Here is a 22,139-nt window from a genome sequence, read left to right as displayed (position 1 = left end):
AAACATAAGCTGAGGAAGTTTATCACCACAAAACTGATCTTACAAGAAATGCCTAAGAGAGTATTTGAAGCAAAAGAATAATTACTAATATGAAAACATATGAATGTTTAAACCTCATTATTAGAGATAAACTCATAATAAATTTAATACTAATTAATGTAACGGCAAATAATCTTTCTAATCTTCAGTTTGAAGGTTGAAAGTCAAAATGATCAACAAAGATATCTACAATAAGTTGTTAAGGGGCACACAGAATATTAAAAGATCTAAATTAAGGCAACAAAATTATAAATTTAGGGAAAGAGAAAAATCTAAAATAACTGTATGCAACCAAAGTTAAGTTATTAGTTTAGGATACTCATTGTAACTTTAAGATTTTTATGTAAGCCCCACTGTATCTACAAAAAGAAAAAAATCACAACACATATACAATAAGAAAAAAAATGAAATCTTATTACTATAGGAAACCACCAAACGTTTATTATTTCAAAAAGAGAAATAATAAAAGAGGAAGAATAAAACAAATGATCTATAAAACAACCAGGAAACAAATAACAAAATGGTAGGAATAAGTTGTTAACTATTAATAATAACCTTGAATATTAATGAATTAAATTCTTCAATTAAAAGATACAGAGAGAGTGGCCAAATGAACAAAAAGCTCCCATCACCAACAAGAACACACATATACTTAAAGTGAAGTAATGAAAAGCATTCTATGCAATTGGAAACCAAAAGATAGCAGGAGTAGCTACACTTACATCAGCTAAAATGAGTTTTAAGTTAGAAACTATAAAAGGAAAAATTATAAAGGGGTCAATTCAACAAGAAGTTATCATAATTGTAAACACATATGCACTTAACATGGAAGCACCCAAATATATAAGCAATTATTATTAGATATAAAAGAGAAATATACAATACAATACATTCTATTCTATTTAGTGATTTGCATGTGTTTAACCATACTTTATTCCTCGGATGGATGTCACTTGATCATAGTGTATGATGATCTCTTCAATGTGTTGTTGAATTTAGTTTGCTATTATTTTGTTGAGTATTTTTGCATTTATGTTCAACAAGAATATTGGAGGGATGGGTGCTTGGTGACTTCAGTACTCCCCTCTCAGCAGTGGATGGATCATTTAGACAACAATGAAATAAACATCAGCTAATAACCACCCAGTAAACCAAATAAACATAATAGACTTTTACAGAACATTTAACCCAACAGCTGCAGAATACACATTCTTCTCATCACCACAAGAAACATTATCCAGGAGAGATCATAAGTAAGGCCACAAAACAAGCCTTAACAAATTTAAGAAAATAAAACTATTTTTAAGTCTGTTTTTGACTACAATAATATAAAACTACAATCAACAAAAGAAGGAAATTTGGAAAGTTACAAATACGAGAAAATTAAATGATATGCTTCTGAATAACTGATTGGTCAATGAAGAAATTTAAAGGAATATTAAAAAATTTCTAGAGACAAATGAAAATAGAAACACAGTGTACCAAAACTTTTGGGATACATGGAAAGCAATTTTAAAAAATGTTTATAGCAATAAACACCTGCATCATAAAATAATAAAGATCACAAATAAAAACCGAATTATGCACCTCAAGGAACTAGAAAAATAAGAACAAACTAACCACAAGATTAAGAATGGAAGAAAATACTAAGGATATGAGCAAAAATAAATAAAATAGAGACAGAAAGTGCAAAAAAAATTTAATGAAACAACAAAGTGGTTTTTTGAAAAATAAACAAAATTGACTAAATATCTGGGCTTCCTGCTACCCCAACCCTGGAGGGTGGGGTGGGGGGTGAAACTAGATGCAAGGAACTCTGGGGCCCTCTGGCTGTTCAGTCCAACCCTGCCACCCACCCATCCTCCAGCCACCCCCCACCCACCCACCAAAGAGAAAAAAAAAAACCAAAAACCCACAGGGGCACAAGCACACCCCTAAAACTCAGAAAACTCGTTGGCACACTTCTCATTGATGGAGATCCTGATTTCTTCCTCCTCGTAGTTGTCAAAGTTACTGGCATCCCCAGGGCCTGTGAACTTCGAGATGAAGGGAGCTTCCACCTTCTTCTCATAGATGGTGATCCAGTTAGTTGTGGCGAACCACTTGTGATTCTTGATGTCGCCGACCCCGTTCCGGAGGTTCCCGAAGCGCTTGGTGAGGTCCACCTGCAGCAGGCTCCACAGCAGGTCCTTGAGGTCAGAGCTGACATGGGAGGGAAACCGCACCTTCCCAGAGATCTGGTAGATATGGATCCGCTGGTCGGCGTAGAAGGGCGGGAAGCCCACGGCCATCTCGTAGGTGAGCACCTCCTCCAGGGCCCACCAGTCCACGGCCTTGTTGTAGCCTTTGCTCAGGATGATCTCGGGGGCCAGGTACTCGGGGGTCCCGCACAGGGTCCAAGTGCTGCCCCTCATGCGCTTGGCGAAACCGAAGTCCGTCACCTGCAGGTAGCCCTGCTGGTCGATGAGGAGGTTCTCGGGCTTCAGGTCGCAGTGGATGAGGTTGAGCGAGTGCAGGTACTGGAAGGCCAGGGCGATCTGGGCGGCATAGAAACAGCCATGGAGCTCTCTGAACCTTCCTATGCGCTGTCGGTGGGAGAACATCTCCCCACCTGGCACGTACTCCATCACCAGGTACATGTTGGAGTTGTCCCTGAAGGAGAAATGGAGCTTGACAAAGAACGGAAAGTCGATCGCCTGCAGGATGCGCTTCTCGTTCAAGACGTGCTCGACGTGCTTCAGCTTCACCACCTTCTGCTTGTTAAGGATCTTCACGGCGTAGTGGCCGCCGCTCTCCCGGTGCCTCACCAGCACCACCCGTCCGAAGGAGCCGGTGCCCAGTGTCTTGAGCAGTTCAAACTGATCCGCGCTGGCGGTGTTCTGAACGGGGTGTTCCCATCTGTAGAGGTAATCATCTTTGGCTCTGGCTAGGAACTCTTTCAAGTCCTCCTGCTCGGTGTCCTTGGCGGGGGCTTTGCCCATGGAGGTCGTGGCGGCCGGGGCGGGGGTCTCATGGTGGCAGGGGTCTCGTGGCCGCGGTGGTGGCGCCCCCTGGAGATGGCTGCGTCGGCTGCGGTGCCGCAATCCCCCCATCCACCCCCAGCGCCCCGGCCCCGGGCCCCGGCTTACAGTGCCAGCTAATGGGAGGCTGAGGTGGGAGGATTCCTTGAGCCTGGGAGGGTGAGGCTTCCATGAGCCAAAATCACCCAGCTGCCCTCAACAATATGGATAAATCGAAAAGGCATTTTGCAAGTGAGAGATGCCAACTCTAAAGGGGACTTAGAGTGTGAATCCATTTCTTTATTTACTTTATTATTTTATTTTATTTACTTTATTTTATTTTTATTTTTTTTTAGAAGTAGGGGTCTCCCTATACAATCATACTGGTCTTGAGCTTCTGCACTCAAGCAATCCTCCTGTCTCAACCTCCCAGACTGCTTGTATTACATTTGTGAGCCACAGCACCCAGTCATCCAATATTCCTGATGCACATAGATGCAAAAATATTCAACAAAATAATAGCAAACTAAATTCAACTGCAAATTGAAAAGATCATCCACTGTGATCAAGTAAGATTCATCTCAGAAATGCAAGATGGTTAAGCATATGCAAATCAGTAAACATGACACATCATATTAACAGAATGAAAATAATTATATGAATGTTTCAGAAAAGGCAGGAAAAACATCTGATAAAATGCAACATCTCTTCATGATAAATATTCTCAACAAATTAAGTATAGAAACTATAGTTCAACACAGTAAAGGTCCTATGTGACAAACCTACAGCTAACATCATACTTAACAGAAAATATTGAAAAATTGTTTTCTAAGGTCTGGAATAAGACAAAGAAGGCTCCTTTCACCACTTCTATTGAACATACTACTGGAAATCCTAGTCTGAGCAATCAGACTAATTAAGAGAAAGAAATCAAAGGCATCCAAATTGGAAAAGGAGAAAGTTCAACTGTCCTTGTTTGCAGATGGCATGATCATGTTTATAGAAAACCCTAAAGACTCAAAAAAAAAAAAAAAAAAAAAAAACCTTTAGAACTAATAAACTAAGTAAAGTTTTTAGGATAAAAATCAATGCACAAAAATCCAATGCATTTTTATATGATGCAAATAGTGAACTATCTGAAAAAGCAATTGAGAAAATAATTCCATCTATAATTGCTAGGAAATAATAAGACATCTAAAGAGAAATTTAACCTAGAAGGTGAGAGATCTCTACGTCAAAACACATAAAATACTGAAGAAAAAAGCTGAAGAGAACACAAACAAATGGAAAGATTTCTGTGTTCATGAATTGGAAAAATTGATATTGTTAAAATGTTATTAATACCCAAAGCATTCTGGAGATTCTATACAATGTCCACCAGAATATTAATGACATTATTTGCAGAAAGAAAAAAATCTTGAAATTTGTGAGGAACCACAAAAGATCCAGAATAGCCAAAGTAATCTTGATCAAAAAAATAAAACAAAAAAAACCAAAGCTAGAGGCATCATAATACCTGACCTCAAAATATACAACAAAACTAGGATAACCAAAATAACATGGTATTGGCATAAAAGCAGACTCATAAATGAATGGAACAGAATAGATATCCCAGAAATAAATCTATATATTTAAAGCCAACTGAGTTTCTACAAAGGTGACAAGAACATACATTGGGAAAATAACAGTATCGTCAATAAATGGTACCGGAAAAATTGAATATTCACATGCAGAAGAATAGAGCTGGACTCCTATCTTTCTCCATATACAAAAATCAACTTGGAATGAATGTGAGACTTAAATGTAAGACCACAAACTATAAAACTACTAGAAGAAAACATGGGGGAAAGAATTCATGACATTGGGCTGAGCAATGATTTTTAAATTAACACTCTGAAAATGCAGACAACAAAATTAAAAATAGACAAGTGGGATTACATTAAACTAGAAAGCTTTTGCACAGCAAAAAAAAAAAAAAATAGACAACCTAGTGAATAGAAGAAAATATCTGCAAGTGATACATCTGAAAAGGGGTTAAAACTAGAACATATAAGAAACTCAAATAATCCAATAGCCAAAAAAGAAAAAAAAAAAAAAAGAAAAACCAAATAATCCAATTACAAAACGTGCAAAGAAACTAAATGGACATTTCTCTAAGATAAACAAATGGCCAACAGGTGTATGAAAAAATGCTCAGCGTCACTTATCATTAGGGAAACGCAAATCAAAACCACAATGAGACATCATCTTACTCCAGTTAGAATGTCTATTATCAAAAAAAAAAAAGATAACAAGTATTGGGTAGTATGTGGAGAGAATAGAACTCTTACACACTGTTGATGGGAATGTAAATTAGGACAGTCATTTACATGTGTAATTTTATCCTTACAAGTACCCCTTGATGTAGTTACAGTAATTATTTCAATTACAAAGGTCACACAGTTGGAAGTGCAGAATTCGGCAGGAACTAAACCCAGGTTTGTCTGAGTACCCAGTTCTAGTTCTCAATAATTGCACTGTGCCTGTAAGTCAAAGGCATAGCAATGCTTTAAAATGAGGCAGCTAACTTGTAACAAGACTGCCTTTCCTTCTCACTCTAAGTGTAGTTTATTCTCTGAAGTTTCTGATGGGTAGTACTAGGACACCAATTTACTGAAGGAAATGTTTCAGAGGCTGTTTCTCCTTATTTTGCTGAGATTAAAGGATTTGGAAAAAAGAAAGATTTGACTGATGGCAAAGGAATTATACAGAGAATGGATAATAGAAAGAGGTATTCTGACTTTCACTTTTTCAAATAGTTTCATAAATTTTTAGGTATTGCCAATCAAGAGATTAGTAATGGCAATTTAAAAAAATTTAAACAACCATGGTGACTACATTCTTTAGCTGAAAAGCACAAAAAGTATATTTCTAATTTCTTTTGTTTTTTTAATTTGGATCCCTCCCAAGTTGAATTTGTTCAATAAACACTAAGCACTTACTATGAGCCAGTAATGATCATGGCTAGGTATGTAAATATAAAACATGCATGTTCTTTTGCCCCAAATGGGTTCATTTGCAGCCCATGTGGCCACATTATGCTAATAATTTGACAAGATCTGCAAGACATCTTGACAAATTTAATATTTTTGGTTACAATCATTCTGAAGCACTGAAGGTTCACAGACAAGGATAATTTATTATTTTGTATAAGCATGGATCGAATCGCTCAGGCTTTGGGGTTGATAAAAGAAACAGATCATTTAATCAGCAAAGCTGATATTTTAGTATCTATATCTTACTGTTGCCCTAATGCTACATGAAGTGATAAAAACTTTGTATTTGAAAAAAAAAAAATCCAACTGTAGTGCTTATAATGAGTGTGAGGAACAAGTGAAGCAGTCTAAAAAAAATGCTTGTTCTTTATAGAATATAGGAATGTTGGATAATTTAAGAAGTAGCATGTCAAATCCCTTTATAAGTTTGGATATATGACAGGATTGTGCCACAAGCTTTATATAAGTGGCTTTCAATGTTTTTAAAAATCCATGACCCATCTAAAAAAATTGCTTCTCTTTACAATCTAATCAAGACACACACACACACACACACACACACACACACACACATATCCCACCAGTGAAACAAAACTTCTATAATGCAATACTTGCCTTTATGTCATATACTTTGATATTTCACTAATTTTTTCTTTTTCTATTTCATTTTTAAATGCTGATTGTGACCTACTAAATTGACTTTATGATTCACTAATGGTTTTTAACTCCTAGCATGAAAAGCACTGCTGTATATTAATAATATGAAGGAATAAGTGAGCAAATAAGTCAGAGATGAAGCTGCTTTAGCTGGTGGCCCAGCTAGAATTTATTTTAATAGTACTGTAAATTATTTTAATCCTGTGTTTATAGAATCATTAAAGGTCTTATAGGGTAACTTATACCTATTAGTTTTGATTTATTCATTTATTCTCCAGTGCACTTTATGGGAAAAATTATATAATGCAGTAATACTTGTGAATACAGGGATTTGCAGAGCTCTAGGGTGGAAGTAAAGTATAATTTCTGTAAGTAAAATGCCTGAAGAGTAAAGATGAGTAAAGAAATGTTTGAATGAGTGGTCTAGGAAAGCACATTTAATATGGCTCTGAAAGATGAGTGGCGTTTGACAGGTAGAGTTCAGAAGAGAGCAGTTCACACTGGAAAGGTGTGGTCTGCTTGGGAGATAAGCGAGAAGTAAATTTTATCTAAGAGGCATACAGGAAGATATAGTGGGGACTAGTTAGATGAGATTAAAATACACCAGGCAGCAACATTAGATCCTAGTCACTTATTTTATGTGATGAAACTTGAGGTTCTTTTCCATTGAATTAATGGACCATTTTTCAAAGAAATTGATTATTTTATCACAACTTGAACAGAATAGGATTCCAGAATATCTTTAGGGTTTTGAGTGGAACTCAGGAAATAAAAGGTAGAAGAAAATTTGTGAGATTATTTCTGTTCTAGATAGCAAGCTCCATAAAGGTAAGGTCCTGAGTTGGATTTGTTCATATGTTCTAGCTTGGAGCATAGTAGCACTTGAGGTATTTTCTAAACGAATTGAATCAATGAGTGAATGTGTAAAGAAGGACACAAGTTACCTTGGTTATGACTCTTGAACTCTTCTTTCCTAAGGTCCTTTGTCCACTGATGTAGTTAATTAGAAAGCTTGCTTGATTATAATCCCAGTACTATTCAAATTCAGTACTCTCTTTCTGTCTTCTTCCTGGGCTGATCTGTCCTCAGTTTCATAAACACTTATTATAATATTCTGTCTTTGTTGTTGCTGTTCTCTTAGAATGTCACCTTTCTCTACACAGTCTTTTAAGTTAGCCAGAATTCATGGTGCTCCAAATGAAATTGGCTTCTCCATGAAGTCTTACTTGGGGTACTTTAGCTTTTATAGTACCCTTGATTCTCTTCTTACGTACTACTTATTAAATAATTAATTAAATAAAAGTAATTTAGTAAGTGTTGATCATTTAATAAATTTGTATTTAAGAAGATCTGAAAGATGAATAAAAGTACACAATACTAACAAACAATTATATAGAATCTTATTTCCTAAACACTGTTAACATTTTGTTGCATGAAATTCCTCACATTTTAGTATGTTTATATTGATGAATTTATACTACAAACATATATGTGGGTATATACAATAATATACAAATTTATATGAATATAAATTGGAATCAAAAGGCACATCCACTCATATATGCTTTTTATTTAATAAAATGTGTTTCTCCTTATTTTCCTGAATATTTCTTAAGTACATCACTTTAATGTCTATAGAATATTTCATAATATTGAGCATATATTTAATTAACATTTTTAATTTTGTGAAGGACATTTAGGTTGTTTTCAATTTTTTCCTTTTAAAAAATTCTTTAATAGATATCCTGATAGCCAAAACTCTATATTTGTGCAATTATTTTTTACATAAGTAAATAGAAATGAAATTAGTTGGAATAAGATTATAAGCAAATAGTATTGCTAAATACAACAAAGGACAAGTTGCCCCCAACACCCCCGACATTATTGCAGTTTACACTCTAAGCAGGTTATGAATGCTTATTTCTCTATGTACTTATCAGTCTCAGTCTTAGCATGCTTTAGAGCTTAGTAATTTGAGAGCTGAAAAATGTCATTAACATTGAGTGTAATTGTTTTTTAACAGGTGGGCTCTAACATTATTACATATATCTATTTTCCATTTTTCTTTCTTTCGAAACTGGTTGTTCATAGCCTTTGTTTATTTCTTAACTCAGATTTTAATCATTTGCCTTTTGCTTTAAAGAGCCATTAGTTTTTATGTGTTCTCTGAACTTCCACTTGTCTACTTGCTCATATAATGTGGACTATATTGTTGATATTATGTATATGTGTGGCTGCACACCTATATATATACACAGACATACACAAACACACACACATGCCCAAACACACACACATGCCCACACACACCAACTATACCAACTAGATTATGGAATTCTGGGCAAAAATAGTCTTATTTTTCTTTAACTCCTATTCTTTAAGGAGTACTGTGGGTACATGAAAGAGTCATGCACTGTGGAATTCACTAGAGCTAAGATAAAAATACCAGCATTTTACTTGGACAGGCTTCTCAATCTTAAACCTTAGTTTCTTCCTCCTGAATAAAGAGGGTAAATAATACTTTTTCTTTAGAAGGTGGTAAACAGTAGATAAAATAATTTATGTAAGGCCCTCGCAGAATGAGCAGCATATTGTGGAAAGTTATGAATATTAACAACCATTCTTCTTCTTATTTGGTTTTTGCTTAGCATTTATCACAATATTTTGGAAACGCACCAGGTGCTTAATAAACATAATACATAAGAATAATAACAATAGCCAATTCTGTTGCCTATTGTTAACAGAGCCAACAGTTAAATAGTGAAAATAGTGTTTATTAATTTGTTTTTCAATATAAAACTTAGCAAAATTTAGATCAAAGTTTAGTTTCTTCCCTTGTACATTTCATTTCCATTTTATTTAAGGTTTAAATAGTGGTAGACATAACAAATTTTCAATTCTTATGCCCAGGCTGCATGTGGGCATTTTACAAGTCACTTCTTCCCACTCTTAGTAAATCAAGAATAACTTTTAAAAAATACTTTTCTACATTTTCCCTTTCCCACATGAAATTCATGACATCTGCACTGGTAGATACTGGAATGGCTTTTTCAACATAAGGTTGTGGAATGACCTAGTCCAAGCAATTCCATATCTCAATTTGGAATTCTGTTTCAAGGGCTGAATTAGTCAATAGATGTTTGTGGCACTTTCCCTTTAGAGATATCTGCTGTTTTGCTCTAACTTTCACCAAGCATGTAATGCTTAGAATCACTGAATTTGGCTCTTTTTTTTTTTTTTTTTTTTTTTTTACCACATCTTGTTTTGTAGCATCATCACTTAAAGAGCCAGGGAAATTTGGAGAATTCTTTCCGGGGAAGCTGAACAATTTCTTACAACTGCAGGGAAAGTTTTCTACTTTGACTGATAATGGCTTTGAAAATAAAATCAAACATTTTGCTTTTATTTATTTCTTTATTTATCTTGTTGGACCTGCACAACAAAAAGAGTTTATGAAATCTATTTTTAATTATTTCCCAATCCCTGTTTGCATTAGAGGGAATCACTCCCATTCACCTGATGTTCTTTCTCTTGATTCCTCTGTCTTCTCATTCAGTGTCACACAATCTGGCCAGCAGCAACTATAAATCCATAAATAATATCACTTTAATACTTCCTTATTGATCTAGACATAGCAGAAGCTTGACCATGTGTTTACGGGTCCCAAATCATTCTCTCATCCGTAGGGATCTTCCTCTAAATTTTCTACCGCTTCCTTCATAGGTAAAGATAAAATGGAAGATAAATCACCCTTGCCTAGCTATTTCTGTCTCTTCAATTTTCTGACTTAGTTTTCAGAGACAGACAGCTATTTTCTTTAACATTTTTCCTTCTTAGGAGGAAAATCAAAAAGAAATTCTGTCATCTGAGACATTGCTGTCCATTTTCCTGCCCTTCTTTTCATCCATATTTCACTTGCATTAGCTTTTTTAGACTTGAGTTAACTCATCTTCTAACATAAAGTTCTCTCACAGCGTCTTTTTTCACATCAGTTTTCTGGGTATAATTTACCTATCAAAAAATTTACCCACTTTCCTAATAATTTTGAGACAAAGTAATATGGAGGAATAAGAGAAAAAAATATCTTTTTGTTCATATATTTTCTATTCCCACTTTTTAGTTGTTTCTTTGTTGAAAATGAAATCTACTTTTGATATTTGTGTGTTTAAAAAATTTTTTTTACATTGTTTCTTACCAATTCATTTCTGTTTTCTTTCACATTGGATCAATGCTTTATTTGGTCTATGATATACCTTTCTCTCTGGTAAATATTTATTTATTTATGTTTTATTATTGTACTTCAGATCATTATTATTAATTATTAAAGCTCAGATTTTGGAAGCACTCAATAATTTTATAAACATCTAAGAATCTGTCATTGGAATATTTGATATAGTATTAGCCATACCTAGCAAACTGACAGACTATCTAAGACGCCAAGCATAACACAATAGTAGAAACAGGACAAAATTAAATCATTGCACAATATACATTATAGTCTAATTAAAATACATACTAGGGATTGTTATTATAGATAGAAGAAGGATGGTAACTAGAAAATATTGATTCTACAGGATACTAAATTAAAAATATTTCTAGGCTTAGTGAATATCTGGCTTCTTGTGCATGCCTACCAAATCATGGGAGGAAACTCGAATATATGTACTAGGATTCATTATTACACTAAATAAGAAACTATGCATGGAATTCCTGCTAGTGCTGAAGTCTGATTTTAGGGACTAGTATTACAATGAATAAAGGCTGACAAGTTTTTGCATACTAGATTTGTATTGTCAAATATAAAAGACATTACTCACATGTAGCTAAATTAAGATTAAGTAAAATTAAAAATTGCATCCCTTAGTTTCATTAGCCACATTTCAAGTGCTCCTTAGTCACATGTGACTAGTGTCTATTTTGTTGGACAGAAAGGATATAGGGCATTCTCAACATAAGAAATGTTCTATTGGAAGAAGCTGAATTTAAGACGATGTTTTTATTTTCATAATAAATAATCTTAAACATATAGAAAAGTTAAGAAAATAATATTATAGACATCCATGTTAATTACCACTGAGATGAAATACATGTTGCTATTTGCCATATTTGTTTTAGTGGACTCTCTTTTTAAAAAATAATAAATTAAACCTTCCAAATAAGAAAAAATTTATATACCTCCCTTTTTTCCCCTTTCCCTCCCTAAAGGTAACCATTATCGTGAAGATGATGTGAATAACTCATAAGCATGTTTTTGAACTTTAATGACATAGAGATATACTGATAAACAATTATTTTGTACTTTATGATGTTTATATAAATGGCATCAGTTATTTGCAACTTGCTGTTGTTTTGTGGTTGTGGTTTCCATTTAACATTTTATTTTGAGATACAATTCTGTATCTTCAGTTATTTGCTCTATAGTGTTTTCTATACAAAACATCTACCATGTATCCATCCATTTTATTTTATTTTATTTATTTACTTATTTTGAGATGGAGTTTCACTCTTGTTGCCCAGGCTGGAGTGCAGTGGCACGATCTCTGCTCACTGTGGCCTCTGCCTTTTGGGTTCAAGCAATTCTCCTGCCTCAGCCTCCTGAGTGGCTGAGACTACAGGTACCCACCATTATGCCAGGGTAATTTTTTTGTATTTTTTGTAGAGACAGGGTTTCACCATGTTGGTCAGGCTGGTCTCGAACACCTGACCTCAGGTGATCTGCCCACCTCGGCCTCCCAAAGTGCTGGAATTACAGGCTTGAGCCACTGAGCTTGGCCCTGTATCCATTCATTTTCCAGATGAGAAACTATTTTAGGAGCTTTGCAACTGAGGTCTAAAATCTATACATTTTCTAGGCTCTTTTGGACAGTCTAACTTCTGTCCCAGGCTCGATAAGAGTTAAACAGTCCACGGACTGTTCAATCTTTTAAGAAAGTGTACTGCAGAGAATGGAAAGACATTCTCCCTCCATGGAGCTAGCTGATGTTCCACCTGGCCTTGCTTCAGTGGGGGACCATTTGAGAGGTCTTCCATTTACACTCTGAAAACAGCACAGGGCAGATACCCAACGACATTGCAGACTCAGAGCATCTGACTCAGTTGATGTTATTCTCTGGTATTCTGTTTATTGACTCTTTCCTAAATAAATGGGTCTCTATGTAAATGAAGTCCTAAAAAATAGCTGGCAAAAAAAAAATGCACTCATTTCTTGAGGGGGAAAAATAAATCACTAAATTTATGTCAAAATTTCCACTGTACTTGAATATATTTAGCTGCTATCTTTTGATGTTCTGATCTCATAAATTTAAAAGCAACACTTAGATCCTAGTTAGGAAACAGGCAGCAGACATTAGGTCTATTTCTCCTTCCTTTTGCCTCCTTCTCTCAAAAGATTCTGTCCTTAATGGAATGTGAAATCAGCCTGGAGATTTTTAAGAATTTCCATGTAATACTGAATCTGTGTTCTGTATCCTGGATGTTTAAAGAGTTCCTTTCTGATACTTTCTTCAGGTTACGAACCAAACCTGTTTTTCACCTACAAGACAACACTGCTTTTGTATCATTTCAAAGACATGACACTTTGAAAACATTGATGTATTTCATTGCTACATTTCAGGTATTTTCACATTTTAGGTTATTGGTTTAGAAAAGAACATTAGCAAATAGGACATTTCAAAAAAATGAGGAATCAAAGGGGTTTCCATGATATATTTTTCAAAACAGGTCTGAAAGTAATTTTCACTAATTGTAAACTCTGGGAAGCCCACAAAAAACGCATAATGAAAGTACCTGATCAATCAGACTCAGTTTAATAAGTAAGTATATACTATATCGGGTTCCTCCTTAGAGCTGGGGCACTTTTTCCTTATGCTTTTCCAATACAACACATTTGGCCCCAAGTGGTGTCTAATGTGAAAGTGTAATGCAGGTAGTGGCACTGAAGTATCCCTTACTCAGCCATTCTTTTCCTTCCACATATTTACAGAAAGCAAGAATTCTTAGGAATACAGTGTTGGTAAGTATTTGGAAAACAAATGAAATACCTAGAGGAGTAGTTTTTTTCTTTCCCTCTGATGAATTGGTTACCCTAAGTTTACAACTGAAAATAGCAAAAAACTCTGGTGAAAATAGCCACCAATGACATAGAAAGAATACTAATTATCTGCCATCTGCAGACACACACACACACACACACACACACACACACACAGACACACACACACACACACACACACACACACCAAAAAAGGAAATTCTGGGAGGTAAGCTAGCATTTAAAATGAATTTCACCTTGAGAGCATACATCGAACATTGTTGACTTTAGGATTCTGTTTCAGTGTTATGCAGGGCATAAGAGAATGGAAATAAAAACTAAAGCCAGCATAAAGTGAGAATATATTGGGCAAGCTCGATATCAAGCTTGGAATCTAAAGGACTACTACTTCATAGTATAGTCCTTTGAATGATAAATAAACTCTACCTAGAAGAAGACAACATACCTCTGTCATTGTTCTGGCACTGGTTGGACACACAACCAGTTGAGTTGGACACTCAAACTTCTCTTGAGAATCAATAAACAACCAGCTGCCTTTACTTGGCTTCAAGCCCCAATTACTATTATCTTATGCCACTTAAATCATTGTAAGCAGGTAATTTTAAGTAGGTAATAATTTGAGGTGACTAAAAAAATAAAATACAGTGTACTCTTGGGAAATCCAACTTTAGCCTGTGAATCAAAAAATTCCTGCAGAGGCTTTTCCAAATGATATGATCTTACAACATAAAATTCAATGTCATATAAGAAAACAAGGCATGGTTAGAACCAGAAAAAACAACAGAGCACAGAATCCCACCAAAGTCCCCATTAATGAAATTATCAAATATAGAATGTAAAATGAATATGTTTATTGTGTTCCGAGAAGCAGAAAAGATTGACAGCATGAATAAGGGAAACAAAGACTATAAGGCAGCCAAGCAGATGGGAAAAAGAACCAAATAGAGTTTCATATCTGAGAAATATAATAATCAAAATTTTAAAAGTAACCAGAGGGTTACAAGAACAGATTAGATTCTGCTGAAAATATAAATCATGATCTGGAAGAAAGATCTGAAGAAATACGGCATACATTTCTGAGAAAAAAAGAGATCAAAAATTTTTTTAATCTAACAGACAAGTACCATAGACTTTAGAACAACTGGTCTCATTCAGACCATTTTGAGCATAGGTCAATATAGTTCAAAAACAAAAACAATATATTTATAAAAATTATATGTAATATCTAGGCCAAAGAGGAAATCAAGATGAACTAAAATAAAGCATTATGGATATAGTAAATTGGAAGATCACATTTAATCTTCTAATGGTCATGCAAAAACATCCTTGTAATCTCCAAGAATGACCCTCCAATGAGCCACACCTCTTGGTGCTCACACCTTGTGTAAACCCACCTGCACTGAAAATGGGAAAACTCTGCCTAACCAATAAGAAGGATGCTGCATGATTTCCAAGGCTAGATTATAAGTTTTGCAGCATCCACCTTAGTTAAGAGGAATGTTCTAGAGTAAACCAGATTTTTATTTTATTTTATTTATTTTTTAGCTGTAGGCTTTTAGTGGATATTCTTTATCAAGTACAAGAAGTTTCTCTTTATTCCTAGTTTGCTGAACTCAGTGAGTGTTGATTTTTGTCAAATGCTTTTTCTACATATATTTATATGATAATATGATTTTTCTTCTTTAGCCTGTTAATGTGATGAATTACATTAATTGATTTTTGGATGTTGAACCAGCTTTGCATTCTAAGACTAAATCCCATTTGGTCATGGTGTATAATTTTTTTTGTATATATAAAAGATTAAGAGAAAGAAAAAAAATGGAAATGATTGGAGTAGACCATGTTCATGTTAATGGAATTAAAGACTCAATATCATAAAACTATCCTCTCAAATTGATAGGGTGTGTTATATGTATGTACTTATTTATTTGAAATATTTAAATCTTTATTTATTTATTTATTTATTTATTATGAAAGAAAGAAAAAGAAAGAGAAAGGGGGAGAGAGAACAGGAGTCTTGCTCTATTGCCCGGGCTGGAATGCAGTCTAAAAATAGGTATTAAAAACCTCTTTTATGCTGATAATTGTGCTTAACAGCAGAGACAGGAAGGAATAAGGGAAGAAAATAACAAACAAGCAGCCAACCAGTATTTCATTTAAGTCTGTGAAATGCTATGCAAATGCTGAAGAGTGATTTATTTCCAATTATGTGGTCACTTTCAAAATAGGTGTAATATGATACTGAGAAAAACGTATGTTCTGTGGACCTGGGGTGAAGAATTCTATAAATATTCACTGAGTTTACTTGTTCCAGGTCTGAGTTCAAATCATAGATGTCCCTGTTAATTTTCTATCTCGTTGATCCGTCGAATATTAACAATGTGGTGTCAAAGTCTCCCGCTATTATTGTGTGGGAGTCCAAGTCTCTTTATAAGTCATTAAGAACTTGTCTTATGTATCTGGGTGTTCCTATATTGGGTGCATATATATTTATGATCATTGACTCCTGTTGTTGCATTGATCCTTTTACCATTATGTAATGTCCTTCTTTGTTTATTTAAGTCTTTGTTACTATTAAAGTCTGTTTTGTCAGAGACGAAAGTTACAACTCGTGGTTTTTTTTTTTTTTTTTTTTTTTTTTTTTGCTCTCCATTTGATTGGTGAGTCTTCCTCCAATCCTTTATTTTGAGTCTTTGTGTGTCGTTGCTTATGAGATGGATCTGGATACAGCGTACCAATGGGTTTTGACTTTTTATTCACTTTGCCTGTCTGTCTTTGATTGGGGCATTTAAACCATTTAAATTTAGGATTAATACTCATATTTGTGAGTTTAATATTGTCATTTAATGCTATCTGGCTATTTTGCCCATTAGTTGATATGGATTCTTCATTATGCAGATACTCTTTACCTTTTGGTAAGTTTTTGGGGTAATTGATACTGGTTGTTCCTTTCTGTGTGTAATGCTTCTTTCAGAAGCTCTTGTAAAGCAGGCCTGGTGATGAAGAAATCTCTGAGTGCTTGCTTGTTCACGAAAAATTTTATTTTTCCTTCATTTATGAAGCTTAGTTTGGCTGCATATGAGATTCTGGGTTGAAAATTCTTTTCTTTGAGGATATTGAATATTGACCTCCACTCTCTTCTAGTTTGTAGGATTTCTGCTGAGAGATCTGCTGTGAGTCTGATAGGCTTCCCTTTATGGGTAACGTGACCTTTCTCTCTAGCTGCCCTTAGAATTTTCTCCTTTATTTCAACCCTGGTGAGTCTAATGATTATGTGTTTTGGGGTTGCTGTACTTGAGGAATATCTTTGTGGTGTTTTCTGTATTACCTGGAGTTGAGTATTGTCCTGGCTTACTAGGTTAGGAAAGTTTTCCTGAATAATGTCCTGAAGAATATTTTCCAGCTTGGATTCATTCTCTTCATGACATTCAGGTACACCTATCAAACTTAAATAAGGTCTTTTCACATAGTCCCATATTTCTTGGAGACTTTGTTCATTCCTTTTTACTCTTTCTTCTCTAATCTTGTCTTCTCATTTCATTTCATTAAGTTGGTCTTAGACCTCTGATAGCCTTTCTTCTGCTTGATCAATTTGACTGTTAAAATCTGTGCATACTTCATGGAATTCTCATATTGCATTCTTCGGTTCCATTAATTCACTTATATTCCTCTCTAAATTGTTTATTCTCATTAGGATTTCGTCAAACCTTTTTTCAAGGTTCTTAGTTTCTTTACGTTGGGCTAGAACATGTTCTTTTAACTCATGGAAGTTTCTTATTATCCACCTTCTGAAGCCTAATTCTGTTAATGGAACACACTCGTTCTCCATCAGGCCTTGTTCCCCTGTTGATGAGGAACTGTGATCCCCTGTAGAGGGAGAGGCATTCTGATTTTGGGTATTCTCAGCCTTTTTAAGCTGGTTTCTTCCCATCATTGTAAATTTATCCACCTGTCGTCTTTGTAATTACCAACTTTCAAATTAGATTGAGTGGACATCCAACTTGTTGATTCCCAGTGCCAGAATCTGAGCAACCCACTGCGCCAGCTAAAATAGCGGCAATAAGATTCATGATGCTTTTCTGCCTGGGAATCTCCTGTCTGGCTTCCCTCTTGAGTCCCTTTTTCAATCAGCTGAATGGGCGACTCTGCCTTCCCAGAGTTCCAAATGTTGACCAGAAGGGGACCCAGTCCCGTTTACTCTGCACCGAGAAATGCTGCGCCGGCCACAAGAGTTGCGCTGGAGACCTGTGGGGCTCCTCTGCTGGGAATCTCCTGCTCCATGAGCAACTAAAATTCATCTGAAAGTGTGGCATCCTCTCGTTCTTTGTGCTTTCACTGGGAGTTACAATCCTGAGCTGTTAGTAATTGGCCATCTTGGATCTCTCTCCAGCCAGATTTCATGTAAGAAGCCCAGTTACATAAATACTACCACTGTGTGAGGAAGCTCAAGTATATTAAGTGGGGTGGACACTGAGGGAGAGACAGATGTCCAACTATCCCAAGATGTTTCAGTTAATCAAGATAAGGTATTCCATATATTCAGAAATATGATTGCAAATGCTTTCTTGGACGTTTCCGTTTCTTAAGCCTTCAGTACCAGCTCCTATCTTGCTGAAAATGCATGTGAGGTTCCAATATTTGGTCTAAGTCAATCTGTAAAGTTGCGAGCATAAACATATATTACTATTTTTAGCCACTACCTTTTAGGGCACTTTGTTATTCAGCAGGAGATAACTGAAATCACCCTACAATTGTAGGTGAATTAATCTTTACAGACAGACCAAACAGTAAGTATCACCTCACTTCCTAAGATTAGTATCATTCAGACCGTATTTTGTGAACATGCATATTAGCATAATTAGAAAATAATAACAAAAATGATACATTTGGGAAAAAAACAGTTCAAAACAATGTCTGGAGGAAAGAGGAAATCAAGATGGAACTTGAAAAATATTTATAACAGCTATAAATAAATTACTATATATCAAACTTATGGGTACACTAAAGTGAAAGCACTTTCATTGCTTTAAATTTTCACATTTTATAAAAATAAAACAATGATACCGAATGAATTGAATGAATCTGGGAGGAGACAGAACTGTATCAGCAATTTGAAGAGAGCACATTTAACCTGAATTGTTACCTATGAAAAGGTGGTGAACTAGTTGGAAGAGCAAAAGACTCTGACACAACAGAGAGAGTAACTATGGAGAGCAGCTGCTGTCCTTAGTGCTGAATGAAAAAATGAGCAAGGGAAAAACAGAAGCTTCAAAGAGAGGCTCTGTAAAGATAAGACTTAGCCTTCTGCGAGATGGCAGAGATTTTCCACAGCCACATCAGCTGCCACAGAAGTTGCTGGGAGTCACTCACCAGAACCATGAGAACAATGTGCTCTTGTGTTGAAGAACACTGATGAGGAAATCAGCTTCACATCAAACTGATCTGCCATTCCTGGGACTGGGATCAGCCATGCACCCCACAACTTGCTACTGCAGAAAAACAAACAGAAAGAAGTTGATAACTTCTCCCTCCAGTCTTGCAGTCTCCTTTGAGAGACCCTTATTATCAAAGCATAAGAGGGCCAGCTAGAAAAGAAGAAATTTGATCTGTAGGGTCTAGCTTCAGCATCCCAAAAAGGAGGGTGATTTGGGACTGAGAAGCAATAAATTAATAATGAAGATACTAAAGATTTAACATGGTATAACTACACACATGGAACAAACTAAAAATAAAAATATAATGTATACTAAACAATTTCATGGAATTAAATTTTAAAATGTTGATGAAAGTTTCAAAAACACAACTGACCAGTAACTGATACAAGAAGAAATAAATAGAAAACCTAAATTGCCCTACAATTAATAAAGAATTACTACTTGAAAATCTCCCTGTGAAGAAAATACCAGGACAAGTAAGTTCCATCAACATTAAGAAAAAAAAACACTCAAATCCTACACGATTTCTTTCAGTTAATAATAACAATAGGTTCATGATAAGTACATTCATATTTTCAAATTAGTTGCAAAATGATAGAAACTGAAAATGAATGAGGATAGTATGAGAAGTAAAAATTACAGTTTTTTCTCCCTTGACAGCATATAAGCCAATGTTCTAAACAAACTACAGTAGTCCTCTCCTTACCTGTAGTTTCACGTTGTGCAGATTCAGCTACATACTGCACTGTAAAATAAGATGTTGAGAGAGCGAGGCAATATTCACTTAAATTTTATTAAAAATATATTGTTTTAATAGTTCTATTTTATTATTGTTATTGTTAATATCTTTCTATGCTTACTTTATAAATTAAACTTTATCATAGGTGTGTAGAAAAAACATAGTATATATGAGGTTAGGTACTCTCTGTAGTTTCAGGCATCCACTGGTGTCTTGGAATGCATTCCTCATGGATAAGGGAAGACTACTGTGTCAGAAAACTAAATCCATAATAGAAAAACTCTAGAATGAAGCCAAATATACATCAAAAATATAACACAATAATTAAATGTGGTATATTATTTTATGGAAAATTTACTGTGCAGTAACTAAAATAAAGAGATTATAGCTATAATCTACAAGGAGAGAAGGGCAAGAGGGAGAGATGAACCATGAAGTATAGCTATTACAATAAGAAAAAGACTAGATTTTGGGTTAAATCCTAACTCTGTCACTTACTAGCTATGAGACTAGGAAGTTTACTTCACCTTTCTGAATTTAGGTTGCCTCATACATAAAATTAACATCGACTTTGGAGCACTCTAAGAGGATTAAATGCGATGTTTTTTTAAGTGCTTAGCAGCTAGTAAGTGCTCAATAAATTATAGCTATGCTTCCTATATGTAATAGTCTTTAATCTTTTTATTTATGAACATTGATGGAACACCATTATTTACCAGATTATGTACTAAGCTATACAAATAAATAAAACAGATACAATACTTGCCTTTGTGGCATTTCTACTCTAACAATGGAGGAGATGCTAAGCAATCACATAAATGGATATGAATAAATAAATTATAATAAGAAGAAAGTAATATAAAGGTAGAGAAGAAATTTATTTAGATTGAGGGAATCAAGGGAAGTCTTCTCTGAACAAGTGACCATCAAGAGATTTCTGAAAGATGCTTTTATATCTCTTTATGTTAAAGTGTCTTATAGGCCAGGAGCAGTGGCTCACACCTCTAATCCCAACACTTTGGGAGGCTGAGGCAGGAGATATCAATTGAACCCAGGAGCTTGAGACTAGCATGGGCGACATAGTGAGACACTGGTGGCTTGTACCTGTTCAGCTACTCAGGAGGCTGAGTGGGATAATTATTTAGGCCAGGATGTTGAGGCTGTAGTGAGCTGCGATTGAACCACTGCACCCCAGCCTGGGTGACACAGCAAAACCCTGTCTTTTGTAAAATTTAAAAATATGTATTTAAATAAATAAATAAAGTGTCTTATTCAGCTAGGTCCCTTTCAGCCTTTAAATCTCAGTTTAAATGACATTTTCATAGCTTGGAATTCAATATCTACTGAAAAATGTATGTTAATATTGCCATGTGACTATTAAACTCTGTAAATACTTATTAAAATTTTCAGATTTAAATGGCTTATTATTGTGTTTTACACATAGAAGGTGATCAGCATAACCTTCTCAACATTAGATAACAGCATTTAGAAAATATATGCTAGATTTCCTACCAATATATTGCTCAGCACTTATAGGTTTACTTTAAAAAAAAAAGAAAAAAATCCAGTTATAGAAACTTAGAAAAGCACATTCAGAAAATAGTGATTAAGATATTAAAAAATTAATGAAAGCTGCAAATAAGGCCTTCCTCCATAAATTGCCAATTATAATCATTCAGCCTTTGGTTATATAATCCTGACTAGAATTACTTTTGCTTTTGGACCCAAATCCCTAGAGTCTTATGTTCTTGGCTGGAGCAGACAGAGTAAAATTATTGTGTGTGAACCTCCTAAATTCTGAATACAGCATTTTCTCACTTACTACTCTCACAGGTCTGCAAGGTAATGGGAAAGGAAGAAAAAGAAGGCAGTTTGAACACTGGGTTCATTAAAAAGCAAAACATAAAGTTCAAGTTGCATCTTGAACTTAATCAGTTGTAATAGTATTTTCCTTGAGCTATATAAAAGAAATTTCTCTAGATTTAGGCACTAGTATAAGCAGAGATGAAAAAGTGAAGCATTTACTTAGAAACTTCTATTCACCTTTCCACAATAACTAACCACACTGATAAGGAGCCTAAAGCAAAAGGGAGGTGTTTTAATACCTGCTTAATAAAAATCTCCTACTTAGAACATTGGATTGTACATCAAAAAACTAGTGTTTCCCAAGAGACTTGTACCATC

General features: G+C 34.9%; 2 protein-coding genes across 12 annotated transcripts in view; one reads left to right on the top strand and one right to left on the bottom strand.

The window, feature by feature from the left end:
- Window positions 1-22,139, top strand: part of PRELID2 (PRELI domain containing 2) — an 856,521-nt gene that overhangs the window by 681,233 nt on the left and 153,149 nt on the right. The gene's annotated exons all lie outside the window — the stretch shown is intronic.
- On the bottom strand, window positions 1,974-3,035 carry LOC105731947 (cAMP-dependent protein kinase catalytic subunit gamma-like). Its single transcript, XM_012473919.3, has one exon. It carries the CDS (start codon window positions 3,018-3,020, stop codon window positions 1,974-1,976), a length of 1,047 nt encoding a protein of 348 aa, XP_012329342.2. The 5' UTR covers window positions 3,021-3,035.

This window comes from Aotus nancymaae, unplaced genomic scaffold (assembly GCF_030222135.1).
Source record: "Aotus nancymaae isolate 86718 unplaced genomic scaffold, 86718_ANA_hifiasm-v0.15.2.pri h1tg000064l_1, whole genome shotgun sequence".
Classification (NCBI taxonomy): domain Eukaryota; kingdom Metazoa; phylum Chordata; class Mammalia; order Primates; family Aotidae; genus Aotus; species Aotus nancymaae.
This window is presented reverse-complemented; position numbering and strand designations above follow the sequence as displayed.